At 39.7% G+C, this 21599-nt stretch overlaps 2 protein-coding genes across 23 annotated transcripts in view; both read right to left on the reverse strand.

Annotated features, from left to right (window-relative positions):
• Positions 1–21599, reverse strand: part of LOC115268722 (voltage-dependent calcium channel type A subunit alpha-1) — a 561442-nt gene that overhangs the window by 337096 nt on the left and 202747 nt on the right. The gene's annotated exons all lie outside the window — the stretch shown is intronic.
• LOC134290336 (uncharacterized) lies at positions 1013–6567 on the reverse strand. The gene is made up of 2 exons (XM_062857453.1): positions 6401–6567; positions 1013–6335 (listed from the first exon to the last, which is right to left on the reverse strand). Exons 1-2 carry the CDS (start codon positions 6565–6567, stop codon positions 1013–1015), a joined length of 5490 nt encoding a protein of 1829 aa, XP_062713437.1.

Raw genomic sequence — 21599 nt, forward strand, 5'->3', positions numbered from 1 at the left:
GGGGTAGCCAAGGCAAACTACAAGGAAGCAAAGCTACTACGTTCAGTACAATTTCGCGCCACAACGTGATTGTCTCCAAAAAGGTAGTTTATGGGCCACATTTGGCTTTCCAGAATTTTAATATTTTTTGCTCAACTCCTACAGCATTGGTGTCAAAGGAGCAAATAACCCAAAAACCTGAGAGAATATGATGCCGTTTTAAAATATCAAACTTATTACGTATATTAGGGTGTTCCACAACGAAATCTATTAAAAAAATCAACTTTTTAAGGTTTTTCTGATCACAAATATGATAATTACACATTGTTGAGGCAATGGCTCGGGAGTGGCAGGACGTGGCCTCGGGAGGGACCCTACTTCGGCGTAGCGACTCACCATCAACGGGAACCGGTCATCAAACTACCACCTCAGCTGCAGCAGATCGATGGGAATAGGCGATGGAGCTTCTTCTCGTCACTTTAAACACTTAGAACTCCACTTCTTAGACTCGAACACAATAACTTTATTGAAAGAACTAAATTTCAATTTTTATTCCGAATTACTTTTTACTCGGCACAAATTGCAACCTTGCAGCTTGATAGGTGGGCGATAACTGACTTTATTTTCAGCTTGTGGCGATTTAATTTCTGCTATATTGAACAGCTGACTCGGGCTATGTGTTGGTGAGGTTTGCCGAACCTACACTACTTTAATTTGACATTTGTCGAACTAGTTGCAAAGTGGATTCTGCATTAGCAAAAAATGAAAAAGGCCCTAGCATTTACCCGGTCCTGAACATCGCCGCCACCTTGAAATTCAAAATTTCAACCAATTCAATATACAATATTTCATACAACATCTACCCGTTACTAAACTCATACAATAAAAGAGAAAAGAAAGATAAACAAAGTGTGGAAGTACCTTAACTAAATAGAACTAACTTTCATCTAATTTCTCTTTCGTCTTGACGTTTCTCCTCGGTCGGTTGATCTCGGTGATGCTGTCATCGTAGTTGGCTCTGGCATCAATTCGTTCATTCGCTGACTCCAGGAACGCATTCGTCATCGTTGTAGGAAGGAAGCAGACAAATTTTTGTGATCGGCCGCTTGATGATACCACGGGAAGTTTTCAAGGTCACCACCCGCGTAAGCTGATCGTTGCCGGGATGAATATTGACGATTCGAGCAAGTGGCCACTTCACCGGATGCTGCTGTTCATCGACGAGGATTACGAGTCGGCCGGGAAGAAAAGCGTCGTTCGGCTTGTTGTTTTTGGTGCATAGTTGCAGCTCTTGCAAATATTCGCTTCGCCAATGGTGCCAAAACTGTTGATATGCTCGTTGTGTCGCTTGGAGACGGTCGAGCATGCTGAGGGAAACTTTCGTGAGATCCGGCTCGGGAACTGCGTGCATCGTTGATCCAATTAGAAAGTGTGCAGGAGTTAGACACGCCAGGTCGTTCGGATCCTCAGAAAGGGGCACCAGTGGTCGGCTGTTCATTGCTGCTTCGATTTGGGTCAGCAGCGTCGTCATCTCCTCGAAGGTCAGGCGAGAGTTCCCCAGCTGGCGATACAGATGTGTTTTGGCAACCTTAACGGCTGCCTCCCATAATCCACCGAAGTGAGGCGCCTTTGGTGGACACAGGTGCCAATTGATGGATTCGTTGGCGCAAAAGGTGTGGATGTCGTCGGTGTTTTCCTGCAGCAGACGATGGATTTCCTCCAGCTCATTTTTTGCGCCTTCAAAATTTTTCCCGTTGTCGGAATAGACATCGGATGGTCGACCTCTGCGGGACACGAATCTCCGGAACGCTGCCAGGAACGCGGGTGTCGATAGGTCCCCAACCAGTTCGATGTGGACAGCCTTCGTGCTGAAGCACACAAAGATGCAGATGTAGGCCTTCGTTGGTTGTGCTCTTTTGTGGATTGCCCGAAGATAAACAGGTCCAGCGAAGTCGACGCCGGTGATGCTGAACGGACGGCTCGGTCGAATGCGGTGGATTGGAAGCTGGCCCAGCTGCTGTGTTGCTGGAACGGGACTCGCTCGGTTGCAGCGGAAGCAGGCATGTATTACGCCCTGGATTAGCCTTCGTCCTCGAATAGGCCAGAATTTTTCGCGCATAGCGGCTAGTGTGAGGCGGCCGCCACCATGGATTAGTTTAAGATGGTATTGCTTGGCGAGAAGGCGTGTGTAGGGGTGAGGATTTGGTAGGAGGACAGGGTGCTTGGTAATGTAGGGTTGCTCTAACAAATTTAATCTCCCTCCCACTCTAATTATGCCTTCAGGGTCTAGTATGGGGCTTAGACGGCAGATCGGCGACTTTTTTGAAACTGCATTGCCACTGCGTAGGTGCTTCAACTCCTCTTTGAAACCGTCGGCCTGGGTCAACTTGATGAGTATCGACTGACTAGCGGCGAGTTCCTCTTGCGAAAGTGCGTTGTTGGGAAGCGGATCACAGGAGGGAAGTGTACGGCGTTTTTCACGACAGTAGCGGACAAATCGTAGGCAGTATGCGGTAATGCGGACCATTGCGGAATGCGAGGAGAATGAGGCGAAGTATGGGTTGACGAGTGCTTCGCTTCTGGTTACTGCCACGACGACCTTTCTACGTTCCTTTCCATCATCTGGGTATTCTGGCACTTGCTCACATGGCCATTGCTTTTCTGGTAGCGAAAGCCATTTTGGTCCATGTTTCCATTCTTCGCATTGGATGAACTCGTCGATTTCCATACCTCGAGATACGTGGTCGGCGGGGTTCTGCTTTCCAGCTACATGGTTCCAATGTGCTCCGTGGGTAGCTGATTGGATGGCGGAAACGCGGTTGGCCACAAACGTTTTCCAATTGTTGGGAGGAGCGCGAATCCATTGGAGCGTAACGGTGGAGTCACTCCAAAAATAGGAAGCGGAAATGTCGATCTGGAGTGCCTCGCTGATTTTCGTATGCAGTTTCGTTGCAAGGTCGGCGGCACATAGTTCGAGCCGCGGAAGGCTAATACGCTTCAGTGGGGCGACACGTGATTTTGACGCTAGTAGGTGGACGGCTACGTTGCCCTGGGAATCAACGGATCGGGCGTACGTGCATGCGCCGTAGGCTGCTTCAGACGCATCAGAGAAGGTGTGGAGCTGGATTGTAGCGTTCGGGAGGAGAGCGTAGCGTGGTACGTGGAAATCAGAGAGCTTCGGTAATTGCTTGGCGTAGCTGTTCCATTTGTCGGCAATCGATTCCGAAACGGCGTCGTCCCAGCCACAAGGTTGCACCCATAGGAGCTGCATCAACATTTTTGCACGGATGACAACGGGTGATACTATACCCAGGGGATCGAACAGCTGGGATATGCCGGACAGAATGGTTCTCTTCGTGATCGGTCCATGGCTAGGTCGTAATGCGGTTTCAACTCGGAAGATGTCTGCCTCGGGTTCCCAACAAATCCCCAAAGCCTTGATGGTTTCATCCTTGCCGAATTGTATTGCGGATTGAGTCCCGATTTGGTCAGGCTCCAGTCCTTGTAGAACTTCAAGCTTGTTGGAGGTCCACTTCCTCAGACAGAATCCGCCCTTCGCCATCAGTTCTCCCAATTCAGTCCTCAGCTGGATGGCTTCAGGAATCGACTGTGCACCACCAATAAAGTCGTCAACATAAAATCCTTTTTTGACTGCTGGTCCTCCCAGAGGGTACGCATCTCCTTCATCGTCGGCCAGTTGAACTAATGTACGCGTTGCTAGGAAGGAAGAGGGTGCCATGCCGTACGTTACAGTCAGAAGGCGGTAGGTTTGGACTGGGTCAGCATCATGGAAGCGAAACAGGATTTGTTGGAACGGTGTGTCGTCTGGATGGTGCAAAACTTGGCGGTACATTTTCGCTACATCACTCACCACGGCTACTGGGAAGGTTCGGAAGCGAAGGCAAATGGCGTGAATATCGTCCTGCACTACCGGCCCTACGAGTAATGCTTCGTTCAGCGAGTGACCGGAGGACGTCTTGGGGGAGGCATCAAAGACGACGCGGACCTTTGTTGTCGTGTTGGCCTCCTTTAGCACTGGGTGATGCGGAAGGAAACATTGGTTTGATCCTTCAACCTCCTCGTCGGACACCAATCGCATATGGCCTAACTCCAAATACTCTCGCATGAACTTATGGTACTCCTCTTTCAACTGGGAATCTCGGTCCAGTCGGCGCTCGAGGAGCTCGAAACGACGCAGTGCTGTAGCTCTCGATTCTCCAATAAGCTCATCAAAATTTTGTTTCCGTGGTAGTCGTACTATGTATCGTCCTTCAGGGTTCCGACTGACTGTTGACGCATAGAGGTCTTCGCATTTCTTCTCGTCCATCGAATAAGCAGATCTGGTCGGAAGTTCCTCTATCTCCCAGAAACGTTCCAAACTTTCTTCGAGCGATACCAAGGACATGGTGGTGATGGAGCAAGCGGATGCTTCTTGGCGGTTCTTGGGGGTATTGACGGCACCAGATACTATCCAACCGAAGGCGCTGTCTACCAGCAGTGGTAGGGAATCGGACAAATGAATTCTGGCAGCAGACTTGAAGCATGAGAAGAAGTGTTCATTCCCGATGATCATGTCAATACCGGAGCTCAGGTTGAAGTTTGGATCAGCATAGAACAAGTCTTGGGGCAGGTTCCAATCTGCGATGGGCACGTCTTGGGCAGGAAGTTTAGGGATGACGCTTTTAAGGACCAGGAAATCAACGTCGAGAGCGAAATCTTCCTTTCGTGAGCGAATCTGCGTTCGGACAGCATTGCGAGCGTGCTGAGGCTTTTCTCCAACTCCATGAATCAAAACGTTCACTTTGCTGCGTTGCAATCGTAGGATCTGCGCCATGTTCTCGGAGATTATGTTCGGCTGGGATGCACAATCCAATAGAGCACGTGCCAAATGCTCTTGACCATAGCAGTCGACGACCTTGAGAACCACTGTCAACATGAAGACGTTTCTACCACAACCTTGCATTGGAATACTGCAAACGCTCTCTTCTGGCTTGGACAACGTGGACGCTGACAGCAGTTCGGCTGGACCCGAAGTGGCTACGTTGGTTTGCACGGAAGACTTGGAAGCACCTGACGACGATGGTTCAACATTGGGACGATTGGAACTCTCAGAGTAGGCAGCGTGGATCAGGGAGTGGTGACGCTTTTGACAAACCTTGCAACTGTACTTAGAGGCACAATTCCGAGCGAGATGGTCGTTGCGGAAGCAGTTGAGACAAAGTCGTTTGGAATTGAGGAGACTCATCTTTTCGGCAATCGGAAACTTCTCGAACTTGTAGCACTTTATCAGAGGATGGCGTTGATCACAGGCGTAGCATTTCATCGACGAACCTTCAACGGCTGCGTGGGAAGAAACCTTGATCGGAAATGGCTTTCTGGGAAACGAAGATTGTGGTTGTGGAGTGGTGGACTGATGGTGCTGATTAACCGAGATCGATTCGAGGACTCGCATACGACGATGGAGGAATTCAACGAGGTGTTTGTACGTAACAGCATTCAGAGTGGACGCATAATCCTCCCAGGCCTTCAGGGTATCATCATGCAATCGCGTACAAAGGATGTGCTCTAGCATGGTACTCCAGTTATCCACAGGTTCGCCCAGCTGACCTAATATTTTCACATGCCGCTCGAAGTCATCAACTATGGCATGCAAGGCGGATGCAGACTCTCTCTTCATCTTCGGACAGTCCAACAGTGCTTGGAGGTGGCGTTTTCGTAGGAGGTACTCATTTGCGTAACGGCTGACGAGAGCGTCCCAAGCCAATGGATAATTTGCCGCGCTAATCCCAATTGACTCAATTAGTTGAGCTGCTTCACCTTTGATAGCAGCCCTTAGATAATGGAATTTTTGGATGTCCGCCACATCCGTGTTTGTGTGTATTAGTGCCAGAAACGTGTCGTGAAAGGCTAGCCAGTCTTTGTAGTCCCCCGAGAATTCAGGCAACGAGATAGTAGGCAGTTTCAGACCCTTTAGAGTGGAAGGAGCCCCGGTGGTAGTGGGTGGAGGAAGATTTCCGTTCACATTAATAGGAGCAGGAAGTTTAGAGCGTAGGAAAGCTTTTATTTTAAAGAGCAACGGTTCAAAGTTAGAGCGATAGGACAGATTCCTCACCATGCCTTCGTTACCTTCCTCCATTTCCTCTAACTCGGCCTGCACGTCCTCCAACCCCTGCCAAATCACGTCCAAATTCTCCAACCGCAATTCGACCTCGAGCTTGTCCCGTTCCTCCTGGTACTGCGCCATAAACTGCTCAGCACGTCCTAGCGAGGCGAGCAGGGTAGTGCGACGGGAGGCCAAAATCTGCTTTCGGCGTTCGTCGGCCATGCTGCGGATGGTTTGACGTGGGACGAAGAACCTGACGAACAAAAAGACCAGGAAGCACTGGCGCACAGGAAATAAAACACTTGGAAAGGTGCTCACCTGACCAAGGCAGTCAATATGCCTTGTACAATTTCAATCCGCAGGAACACAGCATGCAACGTATAAACAGGCCGTCGATTGGCACTACGGACCACGGCGTGGTCGTCGGGCTGTCCACCAGAGCGTAAGGTCGACACTTCGGGAAACTCACAGGAAGGATTCGGCATGCACAGTCAGTCACAAGCTTCACTGCTGTACACGCTGGCGTTGGATTCGAGGCAAGCACACTAGATGGCCACACCCGGTATGGGTTCGTAGGATTAGGAGACACAGGCACGGAATTCTTCGTAGCTCGGTGCGATGGCGTAGCTAGGCAATGGCGAACGTTCACTTTCACCGTTGATGAAGATCAGCACCGAATCGGCATGCACATGCGAAGCAAAAAGATCTAAAAAGCACCAGCAAATAGCGAGGGATATTGTTGGACAGGCAATTACCTTCTGCCTGATCTCAACAGGCCTTGAATTTATCAAAAAAGCAGGAACGGATCCAGGAACTCGGGGCACCAGGTCGGATGATACCACGATGTTGGATGGCGTCACTAGGGATCACAATAGGTTCTCTTTGTCCCTATTCAGGCTTGGCAATGATGGCGGTATATTCAATAGCCGGATGGCTACTATGGCGTCGAGAAGGCTCCACAATACGGACGGAACAATCGCTTTTGTTCTGTGCGTGGCGTCGAAGATGGCGAATCCAGCGGGCAGCGTGGTCCCGCGGACGGAAAGCGAAAACGGTCGGAGACGTCTTCACGGACGGAATTGCCACAATCCTGGTCACGGCACCAGTTTTATGTTGAGGCAATGGCTCGGGAGTGGCAGGACGTGGCCTCGGGAGGGACCCTACTTCGGCGTAGCGACTCACCATCAACGGGAACCGGTCATCAAACTACCACCTCAGCTGCAGCAGATCGATGGGAATAGGCGATGGAGCTTCTTCTCGTCACTTTAAACACTTAGAACTCCACTTCTTAGACTCGAACACAATAACTTTATTGAAAGAACTAAATTTCAATTTTTATTCCGAATTACTTTTTACTCGGCACAAATTGCAACCTTGCAGCTTGATAGGTGGGCGATAACTGACTTTATTTTCAGCTTGTGGCGATTTAATTTCTGCTATATTGAACAGCTGACTCGGGCTATGTGTTGGTGAGGTTTGCCGAACCTACACTACTTTAATTTGACATTTGTCGAACTAGTTGCAAAGTGGATTCTGCATTAGCAAAAAATGAAAAAGGCCCTAGCATTTACCCGGTCCTGAACACACATGTTTCCTTCAATTTTATTGGTACACGTTGTTTGGAGAAGTTGTAGCAAACAAGTATAGCTTTCAATTTCTGCCGAAAGAATTAAGTTTTGACATGTTTTAGCGTAGTTATGATTTTTTGAAGTTCAAAAATAGTCGAAAAACACAAAATTGAATTGATGCACCTCTTAATTTCAATGGATTTGGCTGAAATTTTGACCAGTTGCTTCTTTCAGGATGCCAATCAAAATATGGAGGTGGACTTGAGAATCAGAGAACATTTTTGAAAAGCTGGACAGGCCTAATATTCATGCAAGGTTTTTTTTTCTCAGAAATTGCTTTTGCGGTTCTATCAGAAATATCTCGTAGGATTCCTTCAGAGATTCTTGTGGGAGTTGTTTCAGATATTCTTTCAGGGGCTTTTAGAAGTTTTTTTTTTTCAGAAATTGCACAAAATGTTATGGAGCATTTCTTGAAACAATTGCTGAGAGAATTATGAAGAATCTCAGGTTTGTCTGAAGGAATTTATGAAAAAACTACTTTGGAGATTCCGAGAAAATGTTATTCGTACATTTCTGGAGAGATTCCTAAACAAAAAGATGTGCCCAAATTTCCATAGTCATTTCTGGAGAAATTTCTGGCTAAATACTTGGAAGAATACCCTAAGAAATCCTCTTAGGATCAGGAAAAAAATTGAGAAATGTCTGAAGAAACTTTGGAGCTAATACTAATAAAAAAAACTTGAAAAAAATCTCGAGGCATTTCTGGAAATCATGAAAATGCCTACTAAAATTCCTGCCGAAAATGCAGACAAAGGTACTGGTGGAATTCTTGCATGAAATCCTCAAGAAATTTCTGAGGCATTTTTGGACGATTTTCTGGATGAAATTTTGGAATTTCTGGAAATAGCTTTGAAGGATTTTTAGAAGAATTCTTTATTCAACTTCTGAGAGGATTGATACACATTAATCAATTAGAAATTTCCGTAAGAATTCGCGCAGAAACATGGGTACCTGAACCACTGAAAAAAGATATAAAAATATTTTTTTTGAAAAATTCATAAAGAATAGACGTGTGCGCCGAAGCAGTTTTCACCGGCGGCGGCGTTTATAGTAATTTAAGGCAGCGGCGGCGGCGACGCCGGCGCCACGCCGTTCGCCATATTCGGCGGCGGCGGCGGCGGCGTAATCGGCGTGGCCTTATTTTTTTAGTGAAGTGCTAAAAAACGTTAATGCAGAATAATTTGCTTCCTGAACTTATGTACAATTTTCATCTATTTTGTGTGGAAGGTGAAAAGTATGTAAATCAGAGATATCAGTAAAAACTATCCTTGCAAAATATAAAATGCTATAAATTTTAGAGAGAATCCCTGAGGACGTTTTCCAGGAAATTTATAAAGGATTCCTCTCGATAGAAATTCACAACGTCACACGTCTCTACTCAGGATATTCTATTCCAAAAAACATTTTAGACCAGTGTCATGGTAAAAGATATATTTGAAGTTCTTTTCAGGAATTCCTCGAAGGATTCTTTCATGCGTTTCTTCAGGAATTCCAATAGACTTTTCTAGAAGTTTCTCCAGGAGACTTACTGGAAGATCCTCAGATATTCGTCCATGGGTGGAAACTTTTCTAGAGATTTATTGAAACCTTCCTTCGTGGATTCTTTCAGATTTTTTTTTTCGGCGACCTCAAAGATTCTTTCAGGAGTTCCTTTAGAAATCACTTCAGGAATTATTTTCTTGATATTTCTCCAGGAATACACTATGTTTCATAACTAAAGATCCAAACAATATTATTGAATATTCGGATATGTAGAATGAATTCGAGCTATATTGATTTCTTGTTTAATTCGTTATTAAGAGTAGACATGAGAAAAATAATAATATCGATATTACATGTGTTCTCTGAATCTGATTTATAATATAATAGAAACTCCCTTGTTTCATAACAATAGATCCAAGCGAGAATTCATTCCAGTTAATTAAAGTTACATAAAATATTCAACATATCAATAATGAGTAGTCTCTCTTTTGTTCTCAATAAGCTCAAACAGCCTATCCAGGGTACTTTTAAACGACTTTTTATGAGTAGATGCTTGAATTTTATTCTATGTTCAAAAAACGTCACAATTTAGATCTGGAATGACTCCGTACGGCTTATTTTATTCATACAATGCTTTTAAAATCAGCCCTACATATTCTCAATTGGGTTCTGCCCAGGATAAGAAGCCGACCATTCCTTAATCCGCATGTGCTTCCGTTAACGGAACCCTCTCCATACCATTAAGCCACCCCTGAAAAATTCCTTGAGAAGTAACGTGGTTCTTTTTGTAAATCTCTCTAGTACAAAAAAAGTCATTCGGTCGATTGTACCTAAACTTTTTTTCGTCCAGAATGATCACCTAAAGCCTATCAAATAAATATTTGACCAAATAGCAGTTGATTCTCCGCATCTTGAAGGATCATCCCCTATATCGATGATTTCTTTAAATATCGAGATGCACAGAATGCACTGTAATTTGTTAAAGCATTTCGAGATCGAAATGATGAACCAATTTTTAATTCTCTGTAACTAGAAAACCTTTATCAAACAGATATGACTTCACCTTTCCTTCCACACTTCAGTTTGCACCTTGGAAACCAGGTACAGTAACTTGTAAAAAAAAAACAGTTTATCGACAAATGTAGAGAAAATCTAGAACAAAAACCATCGAGATCGCATAAAGAAAGGAAGATGTCAGGATAAAGTGATATCAACCTGTAGAACATGAAGATGCAGAGTAGAGTCAACTGTAGTACCTTGTGTGTGTATTTAGTACCTACTTTACTCTTATCTCGACGCATGTTATCGCAATACTTATGATGACTCAAAAGTTGAGGAGCTCGTTCCGACTTTTCACGTTGTTTGTGTGGACATTCTTTCAGGACTCGATAAATTGTCAAACGCGAGACGTCTAGTGTCAGTTCTTTCTTTATCTGGTTCAAACTTTTTAGCGAGTTGATCCCTAATAATTGTTCTCTTTGTGCGATTAGACAGCTTGTTCGTGTTTTATACGATTTTTTTTCGTGCTTACACGTCGAGAAATTTTACAAACTGTTGAACTCCTGTCTTGATGCGTCAAAATCTTTCTTATTTCTTATTTCAATTTTGCATGCGGCATATTATAAGTTGAAGCTAACACGTAACAATACGTCAATCGCCGAAATAAAATAGAGCACAGAACCTGAAACAACGCGTTGATCAGGTACAACAAATTACTTACATATATTGGATCTTTAGGGCAAAATGTTATTGCGACCATAACAAATTACAAATGCTCCATAGAAAATCAAAAAGCGCTCCCTAAAGAATGAACATATGTTCCATGAAAATGTGCAATGTTACCCATACATAATTGAAAACGTTCCATACTTTATAGAAAATGTATCGGTGAAACATGAAATTTTCTCATTAAAAGTGCAATTTTGTACCAATAAATAATACTGAAATGCTCCATACTAAAACACAAATGCTCCATAATGAAATGCAAATGCTCCATAGAAAATTAAAATTGTACCCATAGTAAATTGAATATTGCTCCATACAAAAATTAAATTGCACCATAAAAAATTGAAATTGCACCATAGAAAATAGATTAATGCTCCATAAGTATCAACAAACGCACCATACAAAATATGATTTGCTCCATAAAAAATTGAAAATTCTCCATAACTTTAAACATCTGCACCACTAAAGTAGTGCTACGTAAAGCAGTTCTCCACTGCCGAATTTAAATTACGACAATATGCTATCTATGGAGAATTTTAAATTTTTCATGGAGCAATTCATATTTTGTATGGTGCAATTTGATAATACTTATGGAGCATTTATCTATTTTCTATGGTGCAATTTCAATTTTTTATGGAGCAATTTATTTTTTCTATGGGGCAATATTCAATTTACTATGGGTACAATATTAATTTTCCATGGAGCATTTGCATTTTATTATGGAGCATTTGTGTTTTAGTATGGAGCATTTCAGTATTATTTATTGGTACAAAATTGCACTTTTAATGAGAAAATTTTATGTTTTACCGGTACATTTTCTATAAAGTATGGGACGTTTTCAATTATTTATGGGTAACATTGTACATTTTCATGGAACATATGTTTTTTGTCTATGGAGCGCTTTTTGATTTTCTATGGAGCGTTTCTGTTTGTTTATGGGTGCAATAAATAGGCTGCCGATCTTTAGTCATGAAACAAAGGGATTTTAATATTCTTCATTTATGTGAGTATATGTCATTTGCATGAATGAAATTACACGGTAGTATGTGTAAGGCACATAGGTTATCATTATGGTGTAGTGCATGAAATAATCAGTTGCACTTTGAATAAATAGCAAATAAATTTAGGATGGATCTATAGTTATGGAACAGAGTGTATCTCTAGAATATCTCTTCTTGGAATTACTGCACAGCATTCTCCAGTTTTCCAGAATATTTCTTTTTGTGATTCATTTATGAATACTTCACAAGTTCTTCTAGGGAAATTGTATTAGGGAGTTTTATCTACTAATACCATGCAGTCATTGTGCAAGGTATTCTTTCAAGAATCCAGAAGTATGTCCAGGAGTTCTTCTAGAGTTTGTTCTAAGTCATTCATTAGCGGATTAATTTATTTTTTTAGTACCTTTGTCCGCAACTTCTGCACGAATTATTTTCAAGGATTGCTTCAGAAACTTCTTCATGTTTTTATTCAGAAATTCTTCAAGGATGTTCTTTAAAAATGCCTTCAGCGATTTTCTCAGAAACTAGTCCAAGATTTTTTCCTTAATTTTTTTCCAAAAATTTCTCAAGAAATTCCTTCAAAGCCATTTCAGTAGTTGTGATGAATCTCAGGAATTCCCTCAACGATTTTTCCAGGAGCTCCTCCTACGATTGTTTCTGAAATTGTTTTAATGAAATTAAATCTTATCAGGAAATTTTTGAACTTTCCTTTAGAAATTCTTTCAGATAACCCTCCAAGAATAACTCCTATATGCTTTATGTATTTTAATGAACTACTTCTGCAAATATCTGTGGAGTAATATCTCAAAGAATTCCCGGTAGAATCTCCAAAGGAATCCCAGGAAATATTTCTGTAAGAACCGCAGGAGGCATTCCAAAGAAAAACCTTCTAGGCATTTCTTCGGTAACCCCTGACGATATTTTGCAAGGGACTCCTTGGAAGAAAGTCGTGGAAAAATGTTTAAGGTAATTTCTTACTAATAATAATGAAAAAATCCTTAAACTACTGAAGAAGTCTTAAGTGATATTTCAGATAAAATTCTTAAGTAGGCTTTAGATGAAATCCATAGAGGAATTTCTGAAAAAAATCCTTGGAGGAATTTTCGAATAAATTGTTTATCTAATTCCTGAAGATTATGTTAAAGAATCAGGCATGACACAAATTTATTGCACAGAACGTAAGCAATTTAATGACGTAAATTTATGGGTCTTAAGACTTATTAATACTTCATTCTTGTAAAATTTAATTCAATGTGACGTAAACAATTTGTGAATCGTGCATCATTACGTTTCATATGACGAAAAATTCAGTTAAATGTAAAAAAAATACGTCACTTGAGCGTTTATGGAAAATTTATGGAGGCGCTTAAAACGCCTCTAAAAATATTTCTGGAAAAACATTAGAATATTTTTTTGAGAATCCTTGGAGAAATTTCTGAAAGAATGCTGGACTTTTTTATTTTCTAAAAATAAAACGCTGTTAGAATGTCAGCGTCAGGATGGTTTTCTGAAAAAAAAATTCCCGGAGAAATTTCTTAAATAAAGCCTGTATCCGCAATAATCGGGACACAGAAGTATGGCTGTAGCTCTGAAATGAATCGGTAAAATTGGCCAAATAATTGACTGAGAACTCTTTGGTGTATGTTTATTATGTGTGCCAAATTTCATAAAAATCGATGAATTACTTAATACTGTGGATGAAAAACAAACAGAAGCGGTTTTAAGCATTTTGTACAATCATGACCAATTTTCATTCGCATAGTAGATGGTTCTTTTACGCTACAGTTCAAAGTTCTGTGATGATAATTATGAAATTTCGTTAGCAGTTATGATACTTATAGAGACACTTTCTTGCAAAATTTCATCAACTTTTATCGATTGGTTCGAAAGCTACTGGTGTTGATAAGTATGAGTGTTAGTGAAAATGTTTCGTGTTTTTCATGTGCGATGTTTGCCTATTCATAACTTTTGAATTTCTCTACCAATTTTCATGAAATTTTCACAGAAGGTAGTTGATTATGTGTATATTATGTCGGCAAAATTTGATGATTATTGGTAAAGTTCTTTCAATGGTACAATCGATACAATAGAGGATGCTGACTAATTGCTGTCTGAGGGGCTAAAATCTCGCTCAGTCCCAATACATGTTTAGTTTATAAAATAGTTGATAGGGCATCGATTTTTTTGAAATTTTGCCCATGCAACAAATGTAGATTGAGAGGTTTGTGTTGAAAATTTCAGCCACTTCCTTTGACGAATTCAAAAGTTGCAGCGCTGACAAGCAAAACTAGGAGCTGTACAAAATTCAATGGCGCACATTCTACTCTTTCATTGCTACAACAAAAAGTACTGCACCAATTCACATGAAATTTTGTAGGTGAAATGAACACATCTTAAGATTTTATTGGGTCAAAATTGAGCAATTTTAATGTATCTATTACAGAGTTACAGCTGTATTTCTGTGTCCCGATTATTGCGGATACAGGCTTTAATCCTTCAGCTTGTCAAGCATGGAGTTGTTTTAGAAGAATTTATGATGAAATTTCTGGAGGGTACTGTATAGAAATTTCTCAAGATTGCATGGAATATATGCCTTGAAAAATGTTATTCGTAAATTGCCATAAAAATCTTCCAAGAAATATACACAGAATATGTAGTAGGATGTGTTTGTGAACCAAATTAGATGACGGTTAATCTTTTTTTTTTTTTTTGATAATTAGTTATGGATTACAAAAGAGACCCGCTTAGTACTTAAAATTGAATAAGTGAGGATCTTCAAAGTGTTGCTGTAAGAAATCACTAAAGTAAATCAAATACAAATGTTAGGGGTAGGCGGGGCATTATGGACACCCGGGGCAGAATGGACACCCTCAATATTTTGAAATATGCGAATTTTTTTGAACTTTCAATGAATGGAGAATATAGTTCATTTGTATAAAACGTAGTTTCAGGAAAGAAACATTCGAAATTAAAATTATACTTAATTTTACACGAAAAAGTTGCGTGCTCCGTTTTTTGTGCTTGGAAATTATAATTTTCACACCATCTAAAATAAGATTTAGTGATTAATTTATTGCAGGTCGATTAAAACCTGTTATTTCTAGAACACATGCAAGTAGTTTTGCTGTATCTACATGCTTAACATGTTTATATTTTCTTCTTTATCATATCAAAAATCAAGTTTGAAAATATCTTCTGCTGCCGGGGCAAAATGGACACTCACCTTTTTGAAAGAAGCGGCAAGGGAAAAATATAACTTAAATCACAAACCAACCAAATTCTTCGATTTCAGTATATTTTCGCTTAAATGTTCGCTATAGTAGACATAGGGTGAAACAAATTGGTCAAAAAACGACAGCAGTGGAAAATAGTTGTTCTAGGCACAGCTGTACATGCCGACAAAAACGAAGCTTTATCCAAAACACCCTGAATTTTAATTAACTGAACAAAAATGAACTACTTCGGCGTATTATTCACCCATAATAGTTGTTTTGTAATGAAATGACTCTATAGGTGTAAATAATGGACGAAATTCGTAAAAGTCTCATGGTGTCCATATTGCCCCATGGGGGTGTCCATTCTGCCCCGTATGCTTGAAGACGGTCATGAAAAACTAACATTTTTCATAACATTTTTTGAAGTGGATAAATCATTTTTCTTCGTGAGCATTATTATGCAATAGATGCTAAATAGACTTTAAGAGGATACATGTATCAAAAAACTAAACTTTTTTGACATCTTGCTAGGTAAAGCTGGCAAAAACCTTAGGGTGTCCATATTGCCCCGCCTACCCCTACAAAAGATTTAGGTACTAGAAAAATTCCAGAAATATACATCTAATATGTAGAAGAAAAATCAATAGAAATTGTTCAAAAATTGCTATCAAGTTTAAATAGTTGGTTTGTAAAGTGTTGGCGAGAAAAAAATCTTTGTCGTTTTCTCATCGGCGTGGGAAATTTGGGTCGGCGGCGTGGAAAAATATGAACAGCGGCGCGCCGGGCCAATTTAACTGGCGGCGGCGGCGTGGAAAAATCGTCGGCGACGGCGGCGCGGCGCGGCGGCGCGGCGCGGCGGCGCACACGTCTAATAAAGAATACCCGGATAAACAGGAAACCCTGAAGAAAGGTCTGAATGATCCCTGGATGGAAGCGGAATTTCTGGTGAAACTTCTGGTGGAACCTCGAGAAGAATCTAAACAATTTTATCGGGAAATTTCCAGGAATCATTAGAAGTTTGAAGAGGTATGTTCAAATGAGGGAAATTTTGGAGGAATTCCAACAGTTCTGTCTGAAAGAGTTTATGGAAAAATTTTGAATTTGTGAAGAAAAACTCTAGAGGAATTACTGGAAGAAACTTCGAATCTACTAAAAGAATTTCTTGGAAAAAAAATCTAGTAAAATTCCTGGAGATATCCTAAAGAAAAACCATCCTGAAGAATAATCTAATAATATACGTGGAAGAACTAGCATAAACGTTTGTATCAATCTTTTATTGCTCTACTTGTTTATTATCTACTAGTTTTAAGATGAATCTATTGAGAAATTGATTGAGAAACTTATGAAGAAGCCGCAAAATTCGTAAAGTAATTCCTGGAGAAAACACTGAAGCAGTACAAAGAAAGGAATACATTCTTAAAGAATTCACGGATGTATCTGTAGAAGAACACTTTTGGAACGCATTAAATAAATTCTTTTTAGAATGATCCTTCCACGATAATTGCAGAAGAGTTTCATGTAAAAATAAATTATGAAAAGAATAATTCTCAAAGAGGTGCTACAATAAAGTCGTTTCCAAGTGGTCGTTCCAGTTTAAGAGGCGCCGCAATTGGGAAGATTGAGTAAGCAGCTGCTGATGAGCCGAATTTCTTAACCTAGGACATAGATCTGACAGTCGAACTCTCGCACATCCTTTTCGGATTTTTTATAGATACCCGTGGACTAGTTTCAAGAAACTTTTTAAAAGTCCCAAGAAAAATGACATATTCTGCCCTGACGTTACAACGTTTTGACGCCGTGATGACCAGATCTTCCACTGTAACTCATAAATACGATCGTAAACCTCAAATATGTATTCACATTCTGATTCCTTGTGAAATAAGCAATACATATGATCCGTTGAACATTTAGTTTCTATTGCAAAAGATTGTTCATATCGGGAATCAAGATGCCAGCACACAGGGTCAAATATTTGTCCTAAAAGAAACTAATGCTCAATTATCTTGCTTGACTCGATCGAATTTTTTATTTCAAACAAATGTTTTTTTTTTATTGAGTTAATTCCTTGACAAATTTTATCTGTGTATTATAACCTTAGCCACGTGACGTTACAGTGGTTCCCAATCTGACATCACGGACCAAATGTATTTCTCAAGAACCGAAAGTGCTAGGAAGAAGTGCACATTTTTTTGGATTGGTCATCCCAAGGAGGAGTATCTTCAATAAAGATGTGCTTCAAGATCAGAGGTTTTCAATCTATGGCCACGGGCCACGTGAATTTCTCATAAACCGAATGCATGAGAATGAAATGAAACTGTTTTTCGAATTTTAAGCCTTGTAAAGCACATGACACATTCTACCGTGACGTTACAACGTTTTGACGCATTCGTAGTCAGATTTTCCTCTATAACTCATGAAAACGAGCGTAAACTTCAAAATATTTTTTCATATTCGGATTCCTTGTAAAATTTCTGATATATTTGACCTATTGAACATTTAGTTTTCATTGGAAAAACGTGTTCAAAATGGGTATTTGTAGCGTGACGTTACAACGCGCTAGAATCCGACCCTCTCTAACGCGCTACCAACATCTTAAAAAATCTGCTCGGATTTTTATAATATTCTGAATTTTTTTTCCACCATTGAAATTTATTGGTTTGTTCTTCAATTCAATGGAATAAAACCTTTAAATTTCGGATTTGTTCTTGAATAATCGATTTTTACATTTCGTAACGTTACAACGCCCGTTCAGATTCAAACAGGGTTCTGCTCGCGTTGTAACGTCACGAAAATGCACATCATGTTAGAATCAGAATAATCAACCAAATTTACCCGAATTTGTGAATATATCATTGCATTATCTTCACTGCTTCAAGGGGAACTTTATTCTATTGAAAATCCGTTTTGTGATAAATGGCTCGAAGGGCCAGGTTATTGCTATCAATAGTATGAATACTCCTTCATGAAGGTTAATGACACCGGCACCCATCTTTGGTTTAGTATCACCCATATTCTTCTAGTTTTGATCCAAAGACTAGCGCGCTGAGATCCATTATTTTGCACCGCCAGATATTTAAGTTTTTCAGCATATAACTCATCACGCCGTCGAGATAAAGGCACATTCTACCGTGACGTTACAATGTTTCTACGCATTCGTAGTCAGATTTTTCACAATAATTCATAAAAACGACTGAAAACCTCAAAATATTTTATCATATTCAGATTTCTTGTAAAATTTCTGATATGTTTATTCTGTTTAACATTTATTTTTCATAAGAAAAACTTGTTTAAAATGCGTATTTGTAGCGTGACGTTACAACGACAGACAAAATTGCCCGAATTTGTGAATATATTATTGCATTATTTTGACTGCTCCAAGAGCAACTTTATTCTATTAAAAATCCATTTTGTGATAAATGGCTCGCAGGGCCAAGTTATTGCTATCAGCAGTATGAAAACCCTTTCATGACGGTTAATGGTACCTATCTTCGGCCTAGTACCACCCATATTCATCTAATATTGTCCCAAAGACTAAACCGTTGACATTCATTACTTCGCACCGCCAGATATTTAGATTTTGCAGCATAAAACTAATCACGCCGTCGAATTAATAATTTATGCAATGTCATTGATTCAATTTAAAACGCTTTAAGATGTGATAACCGCTCATTTAACCAAAGACATACCTGAGGATCTGCACACCACTTAGGGACATCAATTTTTGTGATTCCAGAGACAAATAGACCTAATTCTGACAAAAAAAAATCCATCCTATATATGTCAGAGTCATAATTCATTAGAGAGTTAGTGTCTTTGGCAAAGTTGTTTTATAAGTCAAAAACTGACAGCTGATTTACTATTGGATGTGAGATTCAGACACACTGGACGACGCCACAAAAGTTCAGCCCATTGGACGCAGTGGCTTAATTTCCCCAACAGGGGGAGAAACAAAAAAAAACTATTTTTTGGCAAAATCTTTGGGCGCTTTATAAGAAGTTACAACATGTTGAATATTTTTTGAATAAATATAAAGTGCATTTTTTTTCAAAATTTCAACTACCACTATTCAGTTAGAAACTTGAACCAAACGGCTTTTAAACTGAAAATTCTTGACAAGATAAACAACTTTTCCAAAGACATCAACATTCATAAAGTCTAAAGTCTAAGTAATTAGAGTCCCGAGATATATCAGTTTCAATTTCGTAGGTGTTACGTCTGTTTTTCGGTGATTCTTGTTATATCAAAAATAGATGTAACACTGACGTAATACCCATCCCATATATTTCAAGATCCTAACTATTTAGACAGTTGGTGTCCTCGACAAAATTGTTTGGCTGGCCAAGAACTTTTAATTGATGGGCCATACGATTTCAAATCCTTCCACTAGGAGGCGCTAGAGGGCATGCATATTTTTAGTTTTACTTATCTCAGGATCGTGATTAATTGGAAAGATGGTTGCTTCATTAAAGTTGTTTGGTAGATCACTAGACTTTCAGTTTAATAGCCGTATGGTTTTAATTTCTGCCACCCAGTGGTGGTAGTTGCAAATTTTCAAAAGCATGCCAATTTTATTAATTACCCAAACCACATTCAACAAGCCGTAACTTTTTATAAAATATATCAAAAATTCTCAAATTTTGACTGATAGTTACTCATCTTGTTATCTGTAATTTCTACAATTTTGGACTTGATTGGTTAGCTCTACACAAAGATGGAGCGCTTTAAGCAGAATCATATTTTTGACTGTGTTCTATTAACTCTTATATCTAAGCAAAAAGTGAATCAAATCAAATTAAATTTTGAAAGTTAAGAATAATATATTGATCTTTGATTAAAATTTGATTTGAATACAATATGTCCAAAGTGAAAAACGTTCCAGCTTGTAGAATACTTTTCAAGAAATTCTAATCCCTTGCCTGCTTTTCCAAATTGGAAACTAACGTCTTCTAGTGGCAAAATCTCGCATCTATTGGTAAATCAACTGCAAGTCCTTTACTTACCAAACAACTTTGCCGAAGAAATCGTATTTCTATGCAAAAGGGATCCTGAGATGTATGAAATTTAAAATTTGTAAGTTCTCTAGCGCCGTCTGTTGGTGGAACTTTAAATCAAACTATCCATCAACTGTAAGTCTTTGACCAACTTAATAACTTTGTAATTTCGTCAGTGTTTCGTCTATTGGCCACTCATATCACAGAAATTTTCGGTTTGAGTGGTATTAGATTACGATTAAAAAAAATACATTATCGCAGTACAATTACATCGTAGATTTTGGCCAAACATCATCTCCCCCGTCCTTCAAAAGTCTACGTAGTTTATTACCCGGCAATGGTACGCAGTTTATAAACGCTCATACACAACGAGAACGAAACTGTTTTGAATATAGAACAACGTTTGTCGAATTCAGAAGCCGTCCAAGCCAGAAAGATTTGGTCTTTTCCACAGAACTTTTTTTCGTGACGTTACAACGCAAACTTCAACCAGGTGAAACTCAGGCTTCCGTGAACCGATTTTCTTTTTTTTAGTCTCATTTGAAAGATCTTTTTGAGTACAAAGAGCATACAAAATTTCATATTTGTAACGTTTTCCGTATTTGAATAAAATTAAAAAACGTTGATTTTTCGTGACGTTACAACGCAATAAAAACCCATACTATGATCAGCCCTATTTCAGAGTTGTATAGTTTTCCGATTACAAATCTTTTTATGCCACAAAATCTACATACATTTATCTACAAATGATGGAAGACTTTTGAAAAATCAGTGTGTTGGTGTTTAAAATACGATAGTTTGGATGAAAAATGTGCCTAAAAGACTTAAAATTGCAATTTTAATGTTAATCTTAATCGTCGTTCAATTTATATTTATTGTCACACTAATATCATGTCGAATACATTTTTGAATGACAAAAGTAATGTAGAATGTGATAAAAATGTCAAATATGCCATAACTCAACTTTGAAAAATTGGTATTGAGGATACGGGGCCCGTAGAATGTGTCACATATATAGTTGTGTGTTAAAGCTCAGTGGTTCTCAATATGGAGTCATGACTACGTGAATTTCTCAGACGAGTAATCTATACATATTAAAGTTACAATAAATTTCACCTAAGAACAATTGAAACATTGAGTTAAAACAGAATCGTGATGGAATATTATCAATACATACCTACATATTTAACACTAACGAATCATAACATTTTCTAAACCTTTCGCCTACTTGGCCCTGCAGCAGCCGATTTCGGGAGAAGTTCGGGGCGAACCAATTCATCATCATTCCACAGGATTCGTAGAATTTTCCTAATAAATTCGCAACAATGCCGGATCGAACGGTAATGTGCTTCCCTTTCAAAGTCACAAAAGCCTCATTGAATAACCTTTTCTTGGTGCTGATTTTCCGTTCAATTTCGATATGAATCTCGCGCCCTACCCCCACATCCCGTTCCCCGCCCATTTCGCACCTGCCA

The sequence above is a fragment of the Aedes albopictus genome, chromosome 3 (assembly GCF_035046485.1).
Source record: "Aedes albopictus strain Foshan chromosome 3, AalbF5, whole genome shotgun sequence".
In the NCBI taxonomy this organism is placed as follows: Eukaryota; Metazoa; Arthropoda; class Insecta; order Diptera; family Culicidae; genus Aedes; species Aedes albopictus.